The 17,821-nt window shown below is 42.0% G+C and overlaps 1 protein-coding gene and 1 pseudogene across 3 annotated transcripts in view; one reads left to right on the plus strand and one right to left on the minus strand.

The window, feature by feature from the left end:
- On the minus strand, positions 1-7,555 carry LOC308439496 (large ribosomal subunit protein eL24-like; annotated as a pseudogene). The gene is made up of 2 exons: positions 7,425-7,555; positions 1-453 (listed from the first exon to the last, which is right to left on the minus strand). The product of its transcript is annotated as a large ribosomal subunit protein eL24-like (transcript).
- Positions 7,530-17,821, plus strand: part of ANAPC5 (anaphase promoting complex subunit 5) — a 27,279-nt gene continuing 16,987 nt past the window's right edge. For both annotated transcript variants that reach the window (XM_080940398.1, XM_080940399.1), the window contains exons 1-5: positions 7,530-7,813; positions 9,156-9,235; positions 9,896-10,005; positions 10,843-11,026; positions 14,910-14,976. In XM_080940398.1, coding sequence (XP_080796524.1) covers positions 7,643-7,813; positions 9,156-9,235; positions 9,896-10,005; positions 10,843-11,026; positions 14,910-14,976 — 612 coding nt within the window. In that variant the 5' untranslated portion in view covers positions 7,530-7,642. The remainder of the gene's footprint in view (positions 7,814-9,155; positions 9,236-9,895; positions 10,006-10,842; positions 11,027-14,909; positions 14,977-17,821) is intronic.

Genomic DNA, 17,821 nt, shown 5'->3' on the forward strand with positions numbered 1-17,821 from the left:
TTAGCGTTTTCCACCAACTCTGGGACCGGAGACCTTCACAGGCTTAGGTGCTGCCTTTGTGGGCGCTTGGTAGCAGCCATTGCTGTCTTCTTCGATGCCTGCTTAGCCTTTTTTGCTTCCTTGGCAGCCCTGATAGCCTGCTCTCGCTGAACTTTCCTAACTTCTGGTTTCTGATTCCTCTTGGCGATTATATCGGCGAGAGATGCGCCAGTGATGACTCGCTGGAACGTGACTGCACGGTGAGTGCTTTTCTTTTGAATTTCTCCCGACTGTCCTTTCTTGTGTTTTCTTCTATAGAAGACAGACTAATTTATCTGCCGAGGATTCCTTTTGGAAAGGAATGCAGACTCGCGTTTAACATTAAGAAACTGGAAAGCCTTTCCTTCGATTCTGGCGGAGCGCCGCCGGTGTCCCGGGTAGATCTTGTACCCACTAAAACTGCACAGCTCAACCCTTCATGGTGATAGATATCCGCCTGCCGGGAGGAAGATGTTTGTTGCCTGGCTTTTTAAACTTAAGTTTGGGGTGTAGAACTCAGCCGCTGAAGCTTGCTTACCAAACATTTTATTTAAGCTATCTCCCTCCAAACCTTGGCTCGAATTTTTGTTTGGTGTGTGTGTGTGTGTGTGTGTGTGTGTGTGTTTATCTGTGTGAACCTGAGAGCTGTGGCTTGCACCCATTGGTCAGAGGACAACTTGTGGGAGACAATTCTCTCCTTCTACCATGTAGGTCCTGGGTTGAGGTCAGGTCCTTATTCTTGGTGGTCATCACCTTTCTCCACTGAGCCATCTTGTTGGTCCATGAATTTATATGTATTGGATTATTATAATTATATATATATTACACTTATATAAATTGAATTTCATATAAACATTGTCAACTGGGACCCGAGAGATGGCTCTGGTTAAGAGCACTGACTGCTCTTCCAGAGGTCCTGAATTCAAATCCCAGCAACCACATGGTGGTTCACAACTATCTGCAATGGGATCTGATGTCCTCTTCTAGTGTGTCTGAAGACAGCTACAGTATACTTATATAAATAAAATAAATCTTTTTTAAAATTGCCAAATGAATTTTATTTTAGGATTAGAACAGAATTTCCAATAATTTCTAAAGTGGCCCTAAACATACTATATGTAGGACATGTTATATTTTTATAAACACAGGGTCTTACACAAAATTATTGTGTGGCCTGGAGAGATGGCTCAGTGGTTAGGGGCACTGGCTGCACTTTCAGAGATGCTGGGTTTGGTTCCCAGCACCTACGTAGTGGCTCACAACTTCCTGTGATTCCAGTTCTAGGGATCAGATGTTCTCTTCTGGTCTCTCTGAGTACAGCATACACAGTGCATAGACGTACGTGTAGGCAAAGCATCCTTACATACAAAACAAAAATATTTCCTTTAAAAATGGAAAAATTATGTATCAAAAGCGGTTTTTAAATATGTTTCTTTTTGATATATTCTCTGTATATATATTTGTATGAACATTTCTCAGATGAAAAAAAGAGTTCTGAGAGGGAAAAGATTATTTTTATTTAATTAAAACTTTTATTTTTGCGATTATAATTACAATATTTCTTTTTTTTCCTTCCCTCTCTCCAAATCCTGCTATATACGCCCCTCTCTGCTATCGTTCCAAATCTTGTGTTTTTTTTTTTTTTTTTTACTAAATGGTATTGCATACATATATGTATGTTCCCTAAACACAACCTGTTTAGTCTGTATAAGTATGTTTTCGGAGCTGGCTGCTTGGCACTGAAAAACCAGTTGGTGTGTTCTTTGCTGAGAAAGGTTAACTTGACTGAAGACATTTAAGACATCCTGGCCTAAAGGACACTAGGGTTCTGTTTAGTACTTTCCACATACTTTTGTTGGTTTGGTTTAGTTTTTTCTCAAGTATATTATAATTGTAATTGGGTCGATTACTTGCAGCTGGATTTTAATTACAGCTGATTCCAAAATTCTGTAAGTAATTTAAAACAAGGCAGCTGTTTCTTCTATTGGTCTTGCACAGACTCTTTAGCTGAAACTTATTGAATAACATGTTATAATTTAAACATTTCTTTTTTTATTTCTTTTCTTTTTTTCTTTTCTTTTTTTTTTTTTAAAGAGAGTGACTCCCATGTAGCTCTGGATCTCCTGGAACTATGTATATAGGTTGGCCGTAAACTCTGTTCTCCTTTTTTTTTTTTGTGGGGGGAGGTTGTTTGAAAAGGTTTGGGGTATCCTGGGACTATCTCTGTAGACCAGGCTGGCCTTGGACACAGAGATCGGCCTGTTTCTGCCTCCAAAATGCTGGGACTAAAGTCGTGTCCCACCACCACCTGACTGAAATACTCTTCATTTTATTATTAATTTACTTTCTCATAAATTATATCCCACTGAAGTTTCCCCTACCTCCTCTCCTCCCAGTCCCACCCTATCCTCACTTCCTCTTTACCCACCCAAACCTCCATCTCCCTTCAGAGACGGGACGGACTCTCAGGGATATCAACCAAACATGGCATATCCTTCATATTAAGGCTGGGCAAGGCAACCCAGTAGGAGGGTAAGAGTCCCAAAAGCAGGCAAAAGTGTCAGAGACAGCCCCGTCCCCTCTGTTAGGAGTTCTACAAAAACACCAAGCTAGGTTAGACCCACGAAGGCACCCCGATTGTCTGTTCAGTCTCAGTGAACTGGAGTCTGGGCTTGTGAATTCTCTGAGTTTTCTTGTAGTGTCCTTGACCTCCGTGGCTGCTACAACCCTTCCTCCCCCTCTTAGAAGGATTCACAAGACTTGGCCTAATATTTGGCTGTGGGTCTCCGCATCTGTTTTCATCAGTTGCTGGATCAAGCCTCTTTGATTCCCATGACAACTGGATAGGGCATCTGACTATGAGGATAGTGGAATATTATTGGGTTCCACTTCATTGACTTTTTTGTTGTTGTTGCCAGTTGTCTTTGGATCTAGCCTTGGTCTTTGGGCCATTGGATCAAATACCCTCCCCCTTTTTAAAATTATCTCCTTAAAACAATATTTGTTTGTTTGTTTAATTATTTATTTAAGCTAGATGGTATAAGTTTACTTTCCTGCCTTGGTACACGATTTATTTATTCTTATTTTATTTAAGCGTATGAGTCTTTTTCCTGAGCCTGTTTGTACCTGGTGCTTGTGGAGGCGGGAGAGGGCAGGGCACTGGATCCCCCTGGAACTAGAGTTACAGATGGTCATGAGCCACTCGGTGGGTGCCGGGAACTAAACCTGGGTCCTCTGAGAAAACAGCCATTCCTAACCACTGAGTCATCTCTCCACCCTTCAGATATTATTAACAGTCTCTCCAGCACTGTTTTCATTTACTTGGTTTTTCTGTGGTGTTTCGTTTTGCTGTTCGTTTGTTTGTTTGAGATAGGGTTTCTCTGTGTAGCCCTGCCTGTCCTGGAGCCCCTGCTGTAGACCAGGCTGGCCTTGAACTCAGAGATCCACCTGCCTCTGCCTCCTTAGAGCCTTGTTAAAAGGTGTGTGCCACCACTGACTGGCTGACTGAACTATTTTGAACACCCGATTTTTGTTTTTTTTGTTTTTTTTTGTTTTTTTTTTGTTTTTTTTTTTTTGTTTTTTTTTTTTTTTTGTGACAGTCCCATATAGCCCTGGTTGAACTTTGTTTTGATAGGACAGGACCTGCAGAAGGCCTCGACAGAATAACCTCCAATGTCCGCCTTGTGCCTTCCTCCATCCCTTTTCTCCTGCCATTTATGACTTGTTTATATTTGGTGCTGTAGAGAGCCTGAGTCTTTGTATTTTGCTAGGCAAGTCTTATACAGATGAGTTATACCCACAGGCTCTAGAAAGTGTTTTGCAACTGTCAATGGGTAAAAATAATTAGCTATTCAAATTTTTATCTTTTTTTGTTTGCTTTTTGTTTTTTGATTTTTTTTTTTTTTTTTTTTTTTTTTAGAAAAACCAATCTTGACTGAAATGGAAAGCAATAAGAATTAGATAGAACTGAGCTAGTTGAAACAAAAACATCCTCCACATCCTCCATTCAAGGCCAAACGAGCCGTTTCAGGAATCTTGCCAATGGTACTCAAATGAAACAGCAGTTTTATTTTAGCAAAGGCAAATTCAGAGGTGTGTTCAGAAATACCACACAAAACCATGGCCTGTAACTAGGATACACAGAGATTGCTACAATTATTATTTTCAAAATATATTTCTTTTAGTCAGCTGGGTGTGGTGTAGCATGCCTTTGATCCCAACACTCAAGAGGCAGAGGCAGGAAGATCTCTGAGTTCAAGGTCAGCCTTGTCTACAGAGGGAGTTCTAGCACAGCCAGGGCTACATAGAGAAACCCTGTCTCCAAGCAAACAAATAAATGAAATATTCTTATAAAATATTTTATAAAATATATTATAAGGTAAATACATATGCTTACTTTATGTTTATGATTGCATTAGCCTGAATATTTGGCCGTGAACCATGTGTGTGCCTAGTGCCACGGAGGCCAAAGAAGGTGTTAGCTCCCTTGGAACACGTGTTACATATATGGTTGTAAGCCATATGGGTACTGGGAGGCATCGAGTGCTCTTAACTGCTGAGCCGACTCTCCAGCCCCAATTGTTTCAATTACTGTGAACCTCTACTTATGGCCTTTATTCCTGAAATCCAGCCTTTAGGAGTCGAGGCAGGAGGACAGTGAATTCCCTCCTATCACACAGTTACACAACCTTAGAAGGTAGAAGGAGTTCAGAATGAGGCTAGATAAAAGGTTAGCAAGTTTGAGAACATTTTTGATTGAAGCTTGTATACACTCTTAGGTGGCTATAAAAGAATCCTCTTAGGTGGAGAATCCTTTTGTCCAGTCTGTTTATCTTAGCCTGTAAGTAGACTGTTCATGGCAACTGTTCTGTTTTCAGCCTTCCCAATGTCCCCATCCCAAACGGTTGCCGTTTAACATCAGCTGAGTTAATAGTCCTGTTGCATTGTGTGTGTGTGTGTGTGTGTGTGTATGTGTGTGTGTGTGTGTGGTTTGTCTGTAAATGAGCATGAGAGTCAGCCTGTCTGGACTGTAAACTGCTAGCCAGGAGAGGCAGGCTCTGAGCCCGTTCTCTCTGTGAGTCACTTGGCAGTGCACATAATTAGTACTCTCATGAATGTGCTGGCTATGATCTTTAGGAAGGTTCTGAGTCCTTTTCATTATCTTCTTGATCCTCCCAGTCAGTGCCTCTCAGGCTTCAGGGGAAAGTTGATTTGCTTTTCTCTGAGCCCTGGAAGCTTAGGCTCAACACGATAATTGAGGTCCATCCGCAGTGTCTAATGGTGAATGTCGGAAAAGTTATATTATTCCATTTCCTTAGCTACTGGGTGCTGGAGACATAAGGTGAGGAACAACTTGTAAAGATTTCGTCAGCTATGATTCAATTCAGGATGAAACTGGTATTTTGTGTGCTACTCAATGGGCTGACTTTCAAATAGAGAACCCCAAAGCTTCTTTTGAACTGTCACCGATTGTTGTTGGGGTGCAGTATGGAATGCACAATTTGGGAAGGGACTGGAAATGGGACTCAGGGCTTCGGTCATGCTCTGAAAGCACTCTCTCATAGAACTGCATCCCTGGCCTTTTTTTTTTCCTGTATAGAACAGAGTTGATTTAGGACATGTGGAGGGGAGTTAAGAGGGTAGTAGAGAGAGAAGTGGGTGGAGAGAGGGAGGGGGAGGGGGATGGGGAAAGGGGGGAAGAAGGTAAGGGAGCAAGAGAAGAGCCCCTGACCTCTTTTTGAAAATATTTTATCTGTCCATCTGTCTATCTACATATGTGTGTGCATGCATGTGTATGTGTGTGCATGCATGTGTATGTGTGTGCACGTGCCACAACCCAGGTATGGAGGCCAGAGGATTGGTTTTCTTCTTGCACCCTGTGAATCCTGAGATCGAAACTCAGGCCAGCAGGGTAGATGTTTTGGGTCCTTTACCTGATGAGATGTTTGTCTGCCCTCTCCCTCCCCCATGCCTCCTTTTTAAAAATGTTATTTTGTTCCTGCCCTCTTCCCCAAAGGATTTCAGGTGGGACAAGGCAAGATCCATTATATGGAGTAGAAAGATGATTTGTTCTCAGGATAGCAAATGGTCAGGCAGTAACAAATTGGAAGTTAGGAGCAAAAAGTCTAAAAAATACCTGGGAGTGGTGGTACACACCTGTGATCTTGGTTGTTGGAAGGCAGAGGCAGGAAAATGGCCATAAAATCAAGGCCAGCGTGATTAGCTTGGTTTAGATTAACCAAGTGATCCTGTCCCAAAAACTCGGTCCCCCAACCCCAGAAAAGTCTTAAAGATTTCTTTTCAAAGATTTATTTATTTGATGTATATATGAGTACACTGTCCCTGTCTTCAGACACACCAGAAGAAGGTATCAGACCCCATTACAGATGGTTGTGAGCCACCATGTGGTTGCTGGGACCACTGAGCCATCTCTCCAGTCCAACTCAGCAGTATTTCTACAAGTGCTGTGATTAGGGGCTGTCCCTTTGGGAAGGTTTGGGTTTGATTAGCAGCAGGTAAACCAACTGAGACACATCTGCTGGCCCTCCCATCTGTAATGGAAGCTGCAGATGTCACCTTGGAGAGCTACTGTCTGATGAGTCAGAGGAAAAATTGATGTAGTTCTGTTCCAGGTGTACAGTGTTCTCAGATATGTAAATCAGGCATCTGGTTGCCTACTGTGCAAAATAACTTCAAAGTCTACTAGTTTTCAGTTACTTTTTCTTTTTTAAAGATTTATTTAGGGGCTGGTGAGATGGCTCAGCAGTTAAGAACACCAACTGCTCTTCCAGAGGTCCTGAGTTCAATTCCCAGCAACCACATGGTGGCTCACAACCATCTGTAATGGAATCCAACATCCTCTTCTGGTGTGTCTAAAGACAGCAACAATGTACTCACATACATAAAATAAATAAATAAATAAAAAGATTTATTTATTTTATTTTATGTATATGAGGTGGGTTTGTTTGCTTTTTTTTTTTTTTTTTTACTGACATGCACCACATGTCATCATCTCAGCTACTGTGGTTATGGCGGATGAGTAAAATAATCGCGTGTTCGAGGGCAGGTTATACGTCTTAGCAAGCTTTTGTCTCAAAAGGGGGAGGAGCGTTGCTTCAGATGAAAGTCTTTGTTAGAGAGCTTCCCTGATACACACAAGGCTTCGTGCTCAACCTCGTGTACCGCCAGAGGTAAAAAATGCACTTAAATGGGGGTGGGGGAGGAAGATCAAATTGAACGGATACATGCACAGCCTCCAGTTCACGACTGTCTAACCAAAATCACTGCCTCTTCCTTTCTACCAGATCCCTGTCCACGTCGACCAGGAACCTGTTTACAGTGGTTGGGCGTTTCTGTAGGGAACCAATTTCTAAAAACACCACTTATGTCCCACCCCCTTACTGCACGTTTGGATATTTTGATTGGCCGTCAGTTTTTCTCCTGTCGTATGATTGGTTGAAGGCACGCCGGGATAGGGAGGACCCGCTGCTGTGGGAAACAGTCCTGGGCGGGCTAGGTGCCGGGCGGGTGCAGCCATGGCATAAGGCGGCTCGTGGGCGCGGCGCGTGGCAGGCCTTGAAGGCCTGTCATTGCCAGCGTCCACGAGAGCCAATACTTAAATCCAATGATGACCAACGGGGTAGTGCACGCCAACTTGTTTGGCATCAAGGACTGGGTGACGCCCTATAAGATCGCGGTCCTGGTGCTGCTGAACGAGATGGGCCGCACGGGAGAGGGTGCAGTCAGCCTCGTGGAGCGGAGGAAGCTCAACCAGCTGCTCCTGCCACTGCTGCAGGTGAGGGGCGCCCACTCTTTGCCGCCCATTTGCGTGCTTCCTGTGGGCCCCGCCCTGGGCCTGGGGGGGGGGGAGGCGGGAAACGTCCAACCAGGGGCCTAGGGGCGGGGGTTCTCTCGTAACTCTTTCTGCTCTAGAGGAATTTGGGAAAATAACGTGAATGCTTTTAGCTAACGTCTATTGAGCGCCTACTATGGGCAGGTGCTTTACATGTATTCTTTTTGCAGGTCCACATTAGGCTCCTGTATAATCTGAGTGACTAGGGGTAGGGATACTGTTTCAAGAGCCTTTGGTCTTCTGGAAAGTAGGGTACTCTATGCTTTACAGTTCTACTTTGTTTTGTTTCTTTTTTTCCCCAGAGTTACACTATTAGTCCAGTCTAACTGTTGAATAGTAGTTTGAAAAGGACCTTGATAAATGCTACTTGCTAAATGTCCTTCCACTTAACAAGTCTTGGAGCTCTTTCAATATCAGTCAAAAAGAATATTCTTTTTATCAGCTGCATAATAGTTCATATTAAGATAACCAACTTAATTTAACTCTTTCCTATGAATAATTTTTTTTTTTTGTTTCAACATACAGGCTATTTTTGTTTGGTTTTTGAGACAGGGTTTCTTTGTGTTGTCCTGGCTGTCTTGGAACTAGCTCTATTGGCTAGGGTGACCTCCAACTCAGAAATCCTCCTGCCTCAGTCTCCTGAGTGCTTATATTAAAGATGTATACCCAGCCATATAGGCTATTTTAACATATGTCAAATACAGTTTCCCAAGAAGTAAAATTGGGTTACCCATGTCTAGCATGGCATAAACAATAACTTTCTAAAATGGCTCCAGTGTGTAATTTTAAACCTCTTCTAGAGAAGGTACTGCTTCTGGGATTAGCCAGCCTTCTTTCCAGAGTTCAGGAGAAGATGAAATGTGTTTATAGTCACGAGAACTAGAGCACCCACCTTTTTATAGTGCTTCCCAGGGTCAAACCAAAGTCCTTCTCATTTTCTCACTTAACTTTTGCCACAAACAAAGGAGACAGTGACTAAGTCCATATAACTGATGAAGGACACAGGCTCAGTGTTGCCTGTTTATAGACTGACAAAGGAAAGAGAGCCTTGTCTTATAAATCCTGTTCATTTTTCTTTCTTTCTTTTTTTTTTTGATAGAACATTCCATTAACAAAACTAAAACAGTCCACAGATGTAAAGTATGTCCTGGTGTTTTGCATGGTCAGGAAGAATCCTGATCCATATTTCTCTTTTGGAATGATTGATAAATGACTCTTTACAGTTGTTTTCAGTCTGAAGCTCTTTGCTCACTATCTCTGACCTTCCTGTTTTTCCTTCACGCAGGGCCCAGATATTGCACTGTCAAAGCTCTACAAACTGATTGAAGAGTCGTGTCCTCAGCTGGCAAACTCAGTGCAGATCAGGTGAACTTTCTTTCTGCAAAAGGATGGGTGAAGAAAGATTACAAAGGAGTGGATAGCTATGAAGTCTTGTAAAATGATAGGCATGTGGCTCTGTTGGTAAAGTGCTTGCCTCCCATGCACAAAGCCTGGGTTCTATGCCCAGCACTTTAAACTAGCCATGATGGTACACAGCTGTAATCTATGTGTTTGGGGGTTAGAGGCAAGAAGAATAGAAGTTCAAATTCCTCCTTGACTACAAAGTAATCTGGAAGCCAGCTGGGATACATGGGGAACCAAAGCTAGGGTCATTGAGAAGGGATAGTTTTCCTAAGAACCTTTATTTAGGTGTTTTTAATGGATAATATCAGACATAAGGTTTATGTATTCTTCCCCCCCCCCAGGTGTACTATTTCATATGTAATTACCTTTTTTACAGTTGTTTTAGATAGTTCCATTTTTTTGCTTTGAGGAATGGTATGCAGTAATCCTGAATGTAAAACACTCTTGAGGAATGTGGGAGTGGCATTTTAAATGGATTATAAACTTTGTTTTAGAAGCCACAGTTTTAAACAAGCCTTGAAATCACGTTTAAAGCGGAATTGTTGGTAATTCAGGAATGTGAAATGTGGGAAATGTTCGGGCGGGCCTTCCTAAAACACGCATCCCATTTTTCTCATTCAGAATCAAACTGATGGCTGAAGGCGAATTGAAGGATCTGGAACAATTTTTTGATGACCTTTCAGATTCTTTTTCTGGAACTGAACCAGAGGTTCACAAAACAAGTGTAGTAGGTATGAAACTTCTCAGAAGAGCAGAGAGTGTTCCCATTGGAGTGAGGAGCTTTCTAAGGGGCATCTGTCTTGACTTCAGTGTACATGAATAAGCAGACTAGGGTGCTGACTGTGTTGTGGTTTGTATTTACTGCCTTTCCATGTTGTTCTATATTTAACTATGACTCGTGGAACAGCAATTCTGTTTTATCTGTAGTAGAGTTAGCCTGGTTCTGGGGTCTTTAGGGTTGCCCAGCTCTTTTCACAGTCCTGCGGACCACTTGTCTGTTGTGCAAATGTAAGTGGGGCCCACCAGCCAAGCTTAGGAAGGGAGGTAAGTAAAAGCACAATCTTTAGTATTTGAAGCACGTGTGTACATGACATTTCTTTGATGCTTTTCTACTAACTGTGTCCCGTGCCCCTCCCCTCTGACTCCGTTGCATGGCTATTTTTATATTAGTCAACATCAGTTTATCGATTTCCTGCTCCCAGGTCTTGGATGTACAAGGTAGACACCGACTTGCCTCTTACAGAGACTGAGTTGTGCTGGAAGCAGGGGTGGCAGATGTTAAAGGGAAATCAGTAAATAAGATAATGGAGTTATTCCTTAGCTTTTGACTAGACTCAAATATAATAACTATGGTAGTTTTGGAGAGTTTGAATAGTGGCGAAGAAAATGGAGGCCTGAAGGGATAGAGGTGGGAGAGGACCGAGACCTGAATGGCAAGCATGGGGAAGAACACTCCAGGAGGAGGACAGCACCTGTGATTTCTCTGAAGGAGGAGTGGGGCTGGGAGTTATTGGGAATCTTGGGATATCAATTAATGGTTTTCCCTTGTCTGTGGTCTTATCTTGTAGGTCTGTTTCTGCGTCACATGATCTTGGCCTACAGTAAGCTTTCTTTCAGTCAAGTGTTCAAGCTGTACACTGCCCTCCAGCAGTACTTCCAGAATGGGGAGAAAAAGACGGTGGAAGACGCTGACATGGAGAGAGAGGATGGAGAGAGACAGATGGAAAAGGAAGAGCTCGACGTGTCTGTGAGGTGATTTGGGTTTCCTGTCAGGGTCCTGTTCCAGTTACTCGACTTGACTAAAAGTGTCACAGCCCATTCTGGTCAAGACATGAGCTGGCCATCTCTTTTCTGTTCCTGAGGATCCAGGAGGTTGGCTCACAGGCTCAACTGAGGTTTCATGTCGGGTGGCTTCAGATTGGCTGGTGGGCACTAATGGACAGTCCACAGGAGGAAGGAGAGTGAAGTCAGGGTGTGGATTCAGTGGCTCTCTTCCTTTGGGACTCCCTACAGGGACACGGTTTCTGTCAGATGATCCTCTACTCTTCTGGAAGTGTAGTGACTAGGAAGAAGTGTTTATAATTAGGCTCATTGCTGTGTACCTTAGGAATCGTCTTTCCTGATGGATTGCCCTGAGCCCTGCTCCTGACTTTATACTCTACTCAGATTTCTAAGTTTGAGCGTGCAGTTTCTGTCCTGTGGGGTCAGCTTCCCTAATAAGCGATGACATCAATCTTCAGAGTCTGAGAATCACTTGAGGGCTTCCTAAAGCACAAGCATTCACCATATTTAGGTCTCTATAGAATGTCTTAAAGTTAGCTTACAATGTAATAGATTTCCATAAGCTGTCTTTATTTGGGGTGGGGAGACACACACACACACATGCTTTCATTAAGTAGGCTGGCCTTAAACTCATTGTATGGCCCTGGCTAGCCTCAAATATGAACACTTATATACACATCATACATAAAAGACATTTCTGGATGGGTATGGTGGTACATGACTTGAATCCCAGAACTCTAAAGGCAGAGCGTTGTCTACATATTGAGTTTCAAGATTGCAAGGTCTACATTAAAAAAACAAAACAAAAACCCATCTGAAAAAAAAAATTTCCTGACTAATTTGATTACTTGAACTTTTTATTTGCTTTGCTTTTATAGTGCTGGGGCTTGGTCCAGGACTTGTGTGTTCTGCCGTTTCTGCACCATTCAGCCTTTTCTTTAGCTATTTTTTAGAGTGGTCAATTGGAGCCCTTTTTAACTTTTGAAAAGGAAAATTTTAATTTTTTATGTGTGTATGGTTTCTTTTTTCTTTCTAAGGGTGTGACTATAACCCACAATCTCATACGTGCTAGACATGACATGTAGATGCCTTTTATAATTTTATTTTATTGTATTACATTGTATTACCCCTTTCTCTTTTTGTAGTAATTGGGATGTTTTTAGCTTTCTATAGGGAATTTCTTTTCTTTCTTTTTTTTTTTAAGATTTATTTACTATATACATTGTAGCTGTCTGCAGACACACCAGAAGAGGTCATTGAATCCCATTACAGATGGTTGTGAGCTACCATGTAGTTGCTAGGAATTGAACTCAGGATGTCTGAACAAGCAGTCAGTGCTCTTAACTACTGAGCCATCTCTCCAGTCCTTCTATAGGGAATTTCTATTGTGGTAAATATTAGAAAAAGAAGCAATCCAACTCCCTAAGTTCCCAATCTCCATCCCAGTCTGCTGCTGGCTACTCTCTGGTCACAGCAGCAGCCTCTATTCCCTGCTGCGGACTCTGCTCACATTCCCAGCAACCCGGTAAAATCAAAACTCTAGAGGCTTGTGATTCATCAACCAGATTTATATCAATAAATTTCCACTCCACAAGCGTCCACACAGTAAACTCAGAGCCAATTAATATAGGTATAAATGCCCACCTAGATAAGACAAATTGTCCAATAATGATGCATCCCTTAGAAGATATTGATAGCTACCTGTGGCTATTTAAAGGCTCGAGAAGGTGGATCATCTTCCTCCTCCATCTTGGCTTCCTCTCCTATCTCTCTGGTCTTTCTAAAACTCTGTCCCTGCCTATCTTTTTACTGCCCAATCACAGGCCTTGCCTTATCTTGTACCTACCCTCACCTGCATATCAACCTCAAATGTCTTTTTCTTAGAAATTAGCATTAGCTCTGGAAAAGGGAAACATGTTCTTGAGGTAATATTGGAAGCTTTGCAAGTCCCCACTTTATAGTTCCTCCTATTTGAAGGGAAGCCCCACTGTTTGTTTGTTTTTTGACATGGTTTTATTCAGTAGCCTAGACTCGGGGCAGTTCTGCTTCAGCCTTCAAGTATACAGATGACAGGTATGAGCCACCACTGAGAGCTCCAGTTAATTTAAGAGCAGGAAATCCAAGGATGTCCTCAGTAGCATAGAACCTGCCTTCTGTGAAATAAGACCCTAGGCTCAGCGTTCAGTGCCAGAGAAACAAAACATATTTAGAACCTGGACTGTTCCGTCTGAAGTGTTGATTGAATGTTTTAAGACTCCAGTTGTAGAACAGGAAAACTAAAATTTAGCTTTGTGTTTTGTTCAACTTTGTGGCTCAGCAACAGCATTCATGTTCTGCAGAAGGAGTGCAGTCCTGTAGAGCATACCCTGTGAGCTTACGTGAGCTCCTGGCTCTGCTGCTTCTCATCTAAGGAAGTTCTGTGTTTCTTCTCTTGGTGTTAGCTTAATATCAGTCTCAGCTGTCCTGCAAGTGTTTGAGTGCTTCCTGTATGTTAGGCACAATGCTTGGTGTTTCACTCTGCAAGGAGAAAAATTCCAGCGTTCATGCCAGTAGGTAGGGAAGGACAATGGTAGATGGGAACTAAGTTTAAACTCATGAGATAGAATTTTTATGAGAGTCAGAGTGGTAAAGAAATGAAACAGAAGCCATGTTTGATAATATGTTTAATTTCTACACTGGGCAGGAACTAGGAAATGATCAGGGAGGCAGGAGGGGTGTAAGTTCCTGGTCTGCCTTGACTAAGCAGTGGGTTCCAGGATAGCTGGGGCTGTATTGCAAGAGCCTGTCTTAATGATAGAAAGACATGGACATGGGACAGAGATGCTAGGAGTGGGGAAGCTGTGGTAGAGGGCTGTTGTGACACAGTGTTCTGACAGTTCATCGTGGTGTGCAGGACGCCTGCAGAGGCCAGAACGAGGCTATCGTGTAGCTGCCAAGTAGGTGCTGGGAATCACACACATGCTTCAAACACTGATCAGTCTCTCCAGCTGGAGAACTTTTTAACATGCTGAATAATATATTGCAAATACACACCACGTTTTGTTTATCTGCTGTTTGTCAGTGGATAATTGAGTTGCTTTCATGTGATCTACAGATGTGTGCTTGAATGTCTGCTTGCGTTACCTTTGTTCGTTCTGAATAGCCTCTTTTTTTTTTTTTTTTTTTGTTCATAGACTGTCTTTTATTGGTAAAAGGGCACATAGAAACAATAAAAACCACAATGGGGTTTTCTAGAAAGAACAATAGTACACAAAACATCTAAAGGAGAAGCACAGTGTTTCTAGTACACAGAATTTAACCAAATTCTTTCCACATGGTAAATAAGGCAGTGAAAAATTTGCAGGCAATAGTCCCCTGGTTGTCCAAGACTTTAGAAAAACATTTTAGAGAGTTTAACAGAAAGAAAAGAATGTTGTAGAAAATATCAATCAATACAAATTTTTTTTTCTTTTTTTTTCTTTTTTTACAGTGAGCAAAAAGTATATGTAATATAGGGTGTAACCCGGAATTTGTCAATGTGTTCTTGGTGTGTAAGGATTGAGCATGACTTTTTTTTTGTTTTGTTTTGTTTTGTTTTTTTCATGGACTTCACACTGTCTGTGAGTTGTTTCTGGGGCAGCGCAAGCCTCTGGGGTTAGTATCCCACTATCAGTGACTGCTGAATAGCCTCTTAATATGAAGCCTCGGCTGTCCTTGCACTTTCCGTCTTTCTGTCTCAACTGTATGAGAAGTAGAATTACAGGGTGTATTACCATAATTTGCCTTGAACTTTTAAAGAATTTACATGATTCTTAAAGTTACCTTTTTTACTGTTGTGTAATTCTTTACTATTATTTTTGTTTTCATTTTCTAGAGAAGAAGAAGTATCTTGCAGCGGTCCTCTGTCCCAAAAACAAGCAGAATTTTTTCTTTCTCAGCAGGTATGTTAGTTATATAGCTTATTATAAGCTTTTTCTTTACTTTTATTAAGTTATATGATGTTCTTCTGTATCATCATGTCTGTGCAAGACTGTGGTGCCTGTTACGCTTCCCTCTTTACTGGTAGTGGCTATGGTCACTTCATTCCTCTCTGAAGACAGATTCACTTCATCATGGAGTGTGACCAACAGCCCATTCCCTAGTAATCTTGATGTACTTCTTTCTTTTTGCATTTATCTACTTATTTATAGTACTGAGGGAATTGAACTCCATGTCCTGTGCGTGCCAGGCAAGCACTGACACAACCTGAGTTACGATGCACAGTAGGTTAGTTAAAATCGCCTTGGCTCCTGGTGGGCTGTGCTTCCTCAGACACACACACAAGCTAATTTTGTTGTGCCTTGACTAGCTCAATGGCTGGGCATTTCTAATCCTCCCTGCGGCTAGCACACATTCTCCCCTCCAACTTTCCTTAGTCAGCTTATTCGGTCAACATTTCATCTGCTACCCCAGACACAATCAGGGAAGTGACCTCTAGGGCCATTTTTCTAGAGTCTTCAATACAGGAATTGAAGTTTCATCTTTCTTTGTCCTGGTCATAGTGATTCTCCCTCTACTCTGTCTCTCCGAGGCCCTCACCCATGTAATCTAAAAGTCCCGCCGTGTCTTCCTGCCCAACTATTTATGGCAATTCTTTATTTCAATTGAAGCCGGCTGGGGTAAGGGACACTCAGATCTAGAAGCGAGGCTTTTGGGGATTCGAAATAAGACAAAGAATTTGGACCAGTCCCCAACAGTTATGTTCCAGATGAACTAGTTCCCATGAATATATGTTGTGAGCGTGGATATGTGTGCATGTGGAGGCCCCGGGCCGGTGATGTCAGGTGTCTCCCTTATAATTGCTCTCCACCTTAGTCATTGAGGCAGGCTCTTTCAGTTGAATCTAGAACTTGACAAGCTGCTAGCCTAGCTGGCCAGCTTGCTTTGGGGATCTCTCGTTGCCCTGTAGTTCTGGAATTCCAGTGGGCTCTATACCCACCAGCTTGTTCTTTTGATGTCTTCAAACACACATGTAAAGAGAAGTGCACACAAGGTGGCTCAGAGTGTAATGGTGCCTGTCATCAAGCATGATGACCTGAGTGGTTCAGTTCTGGGACTCACATGGTGGGAAGAGACCAGCCTGTCACGGGTTGTCCTCTGACCTCTACACACACTACCATGTGCTTTTTTAGTTTGGATTTCATTCTGTAGCCCATGCTGGCTTCAGACTTTCGGCAGTCCTCTTGTTTTAGCTTCATGTCTTTGGATTATAAGCTTGAACCACCACATCCAGTGAAAGTGTTGTATAGAGACTGTCCATATCTTTACTCTTGGGATTCCACAATTATATTTTACTTTGTTTGTAAAATATTTAACATGCTCTTTTCAGCTAAAATGAGATTTTATCTCTTGGCATGGGGCTGATGTTTCACTGTAGAGCCTGGACTGACAGTAGACAGTTTTCTTGTCTTGTTTTCCAGTGTACCTACGTTTTCTTTTTAATTAAAAAAATAATTATGTGTACATTTGTGTTTGTGTGTGGTTACATGTACATGAGTGCAGTTCCCCTAGAGGCTAGAAGGAAGCATTTGACCCCCCTGGAGCTAGAGTTAGAGGTGGTATGAGTGGCCTGATGTGGGTGCTGGGCACTGAAGCATGGCCTCCTGGAAAAGCAGCTAACAACTTAACCACTTTCCCATCTCCCCAGCCAGCCATTTCCTTGTAATGTATTTCAGATTATAGATCCTGGTATATGTTGTTCCAGATATGTTTATTATAGCCTAAAGCCATAATTTTTCATTATTGTGATAACATAAACTAAATATTTTTTCTGTGCTATTTTAATACAAAATGGAATTTAAATTTTTTTGTCCTGTTTTTCTTCATTTTGTTTATAATTTTATTCCTTCAAAAAGATATGGGCTGGAGAGATGGCTCAGCCGGTTAAGAGCACTGACTGCCCTTCCAGAGGTCCTGAGTTCAATTCCCAGCAACCACATGGTGGCTCTCAACCATCTGTAATGTGAACTTGATGCCCTCTTCTGTGTGTCTGAAGACAGCTACACTGTACTAATAAACAAATCTTAAAAAAAGGAGAGAGGTGTAATATTTGAATTTTAGCTGGATATGATAATAGATACTTTCAATGGCACCACTGGGGAGGCAGAAGCAGGCAGATCTCTGTGAATTCCAGGATAGCCTGGTCTCCATAGAGTTCCAGGTTAGCCAGGTCTATATAGTGAAATTTTGTCTCAAAACTAAATTAAACTAACTTAATTGAATTACACACCCCCCACCCCCTGTGAATTTCAAACAGGAGAGTCTACATGCAGAATTCTTTAGATGTCGAGCCCAGGTTTCATAACTTAGTCCTGGCTGTGTTGGCTGTGGGAAGAAGTATTTGTCATCTGGATTCTCACACCCTGTGCCTACAGATGAATTAGAGTTAAGTGTATGTAGGTTACTCTATAATTAGACTAGAAGGCGCTCCATATGAAGTTTTAACTGCCTCTGGGTGGGGAAAGCCTTTATGAGCACAAAGAAAGAAACCATGCAGGAGATACTTAGTTTTTCAGTATAAAACTTAATGTCTGCATGTCATCATCACATTCTCTAACTTAATTAAAAGGCAAATGACAAAATGGAGGAAGAGTTCACAATAAATGTGAGTGAGAATTAACAGTGTTGCTTTAGAAATTATTTCAAAGACTGTTTTATGATGAGACAAAGTTAGTCATCTGTTACTGTGTGGAAAGAAGAAAGGCTAGGCTAGAAAGACTTCGTGGTTAAGAGTAAAGACTGCTCTTC

The sequence above is a fragment of the Micromys minutus genome (assembly GCF_963924665.1).
Source record: "Micromys minutus genome assembly, chromosome: 29".
NCBI lineage: Eukaryota > Metazoa > Chordata > Mammalia > Rodentia > Muridae > Micromys > Micromys minutus.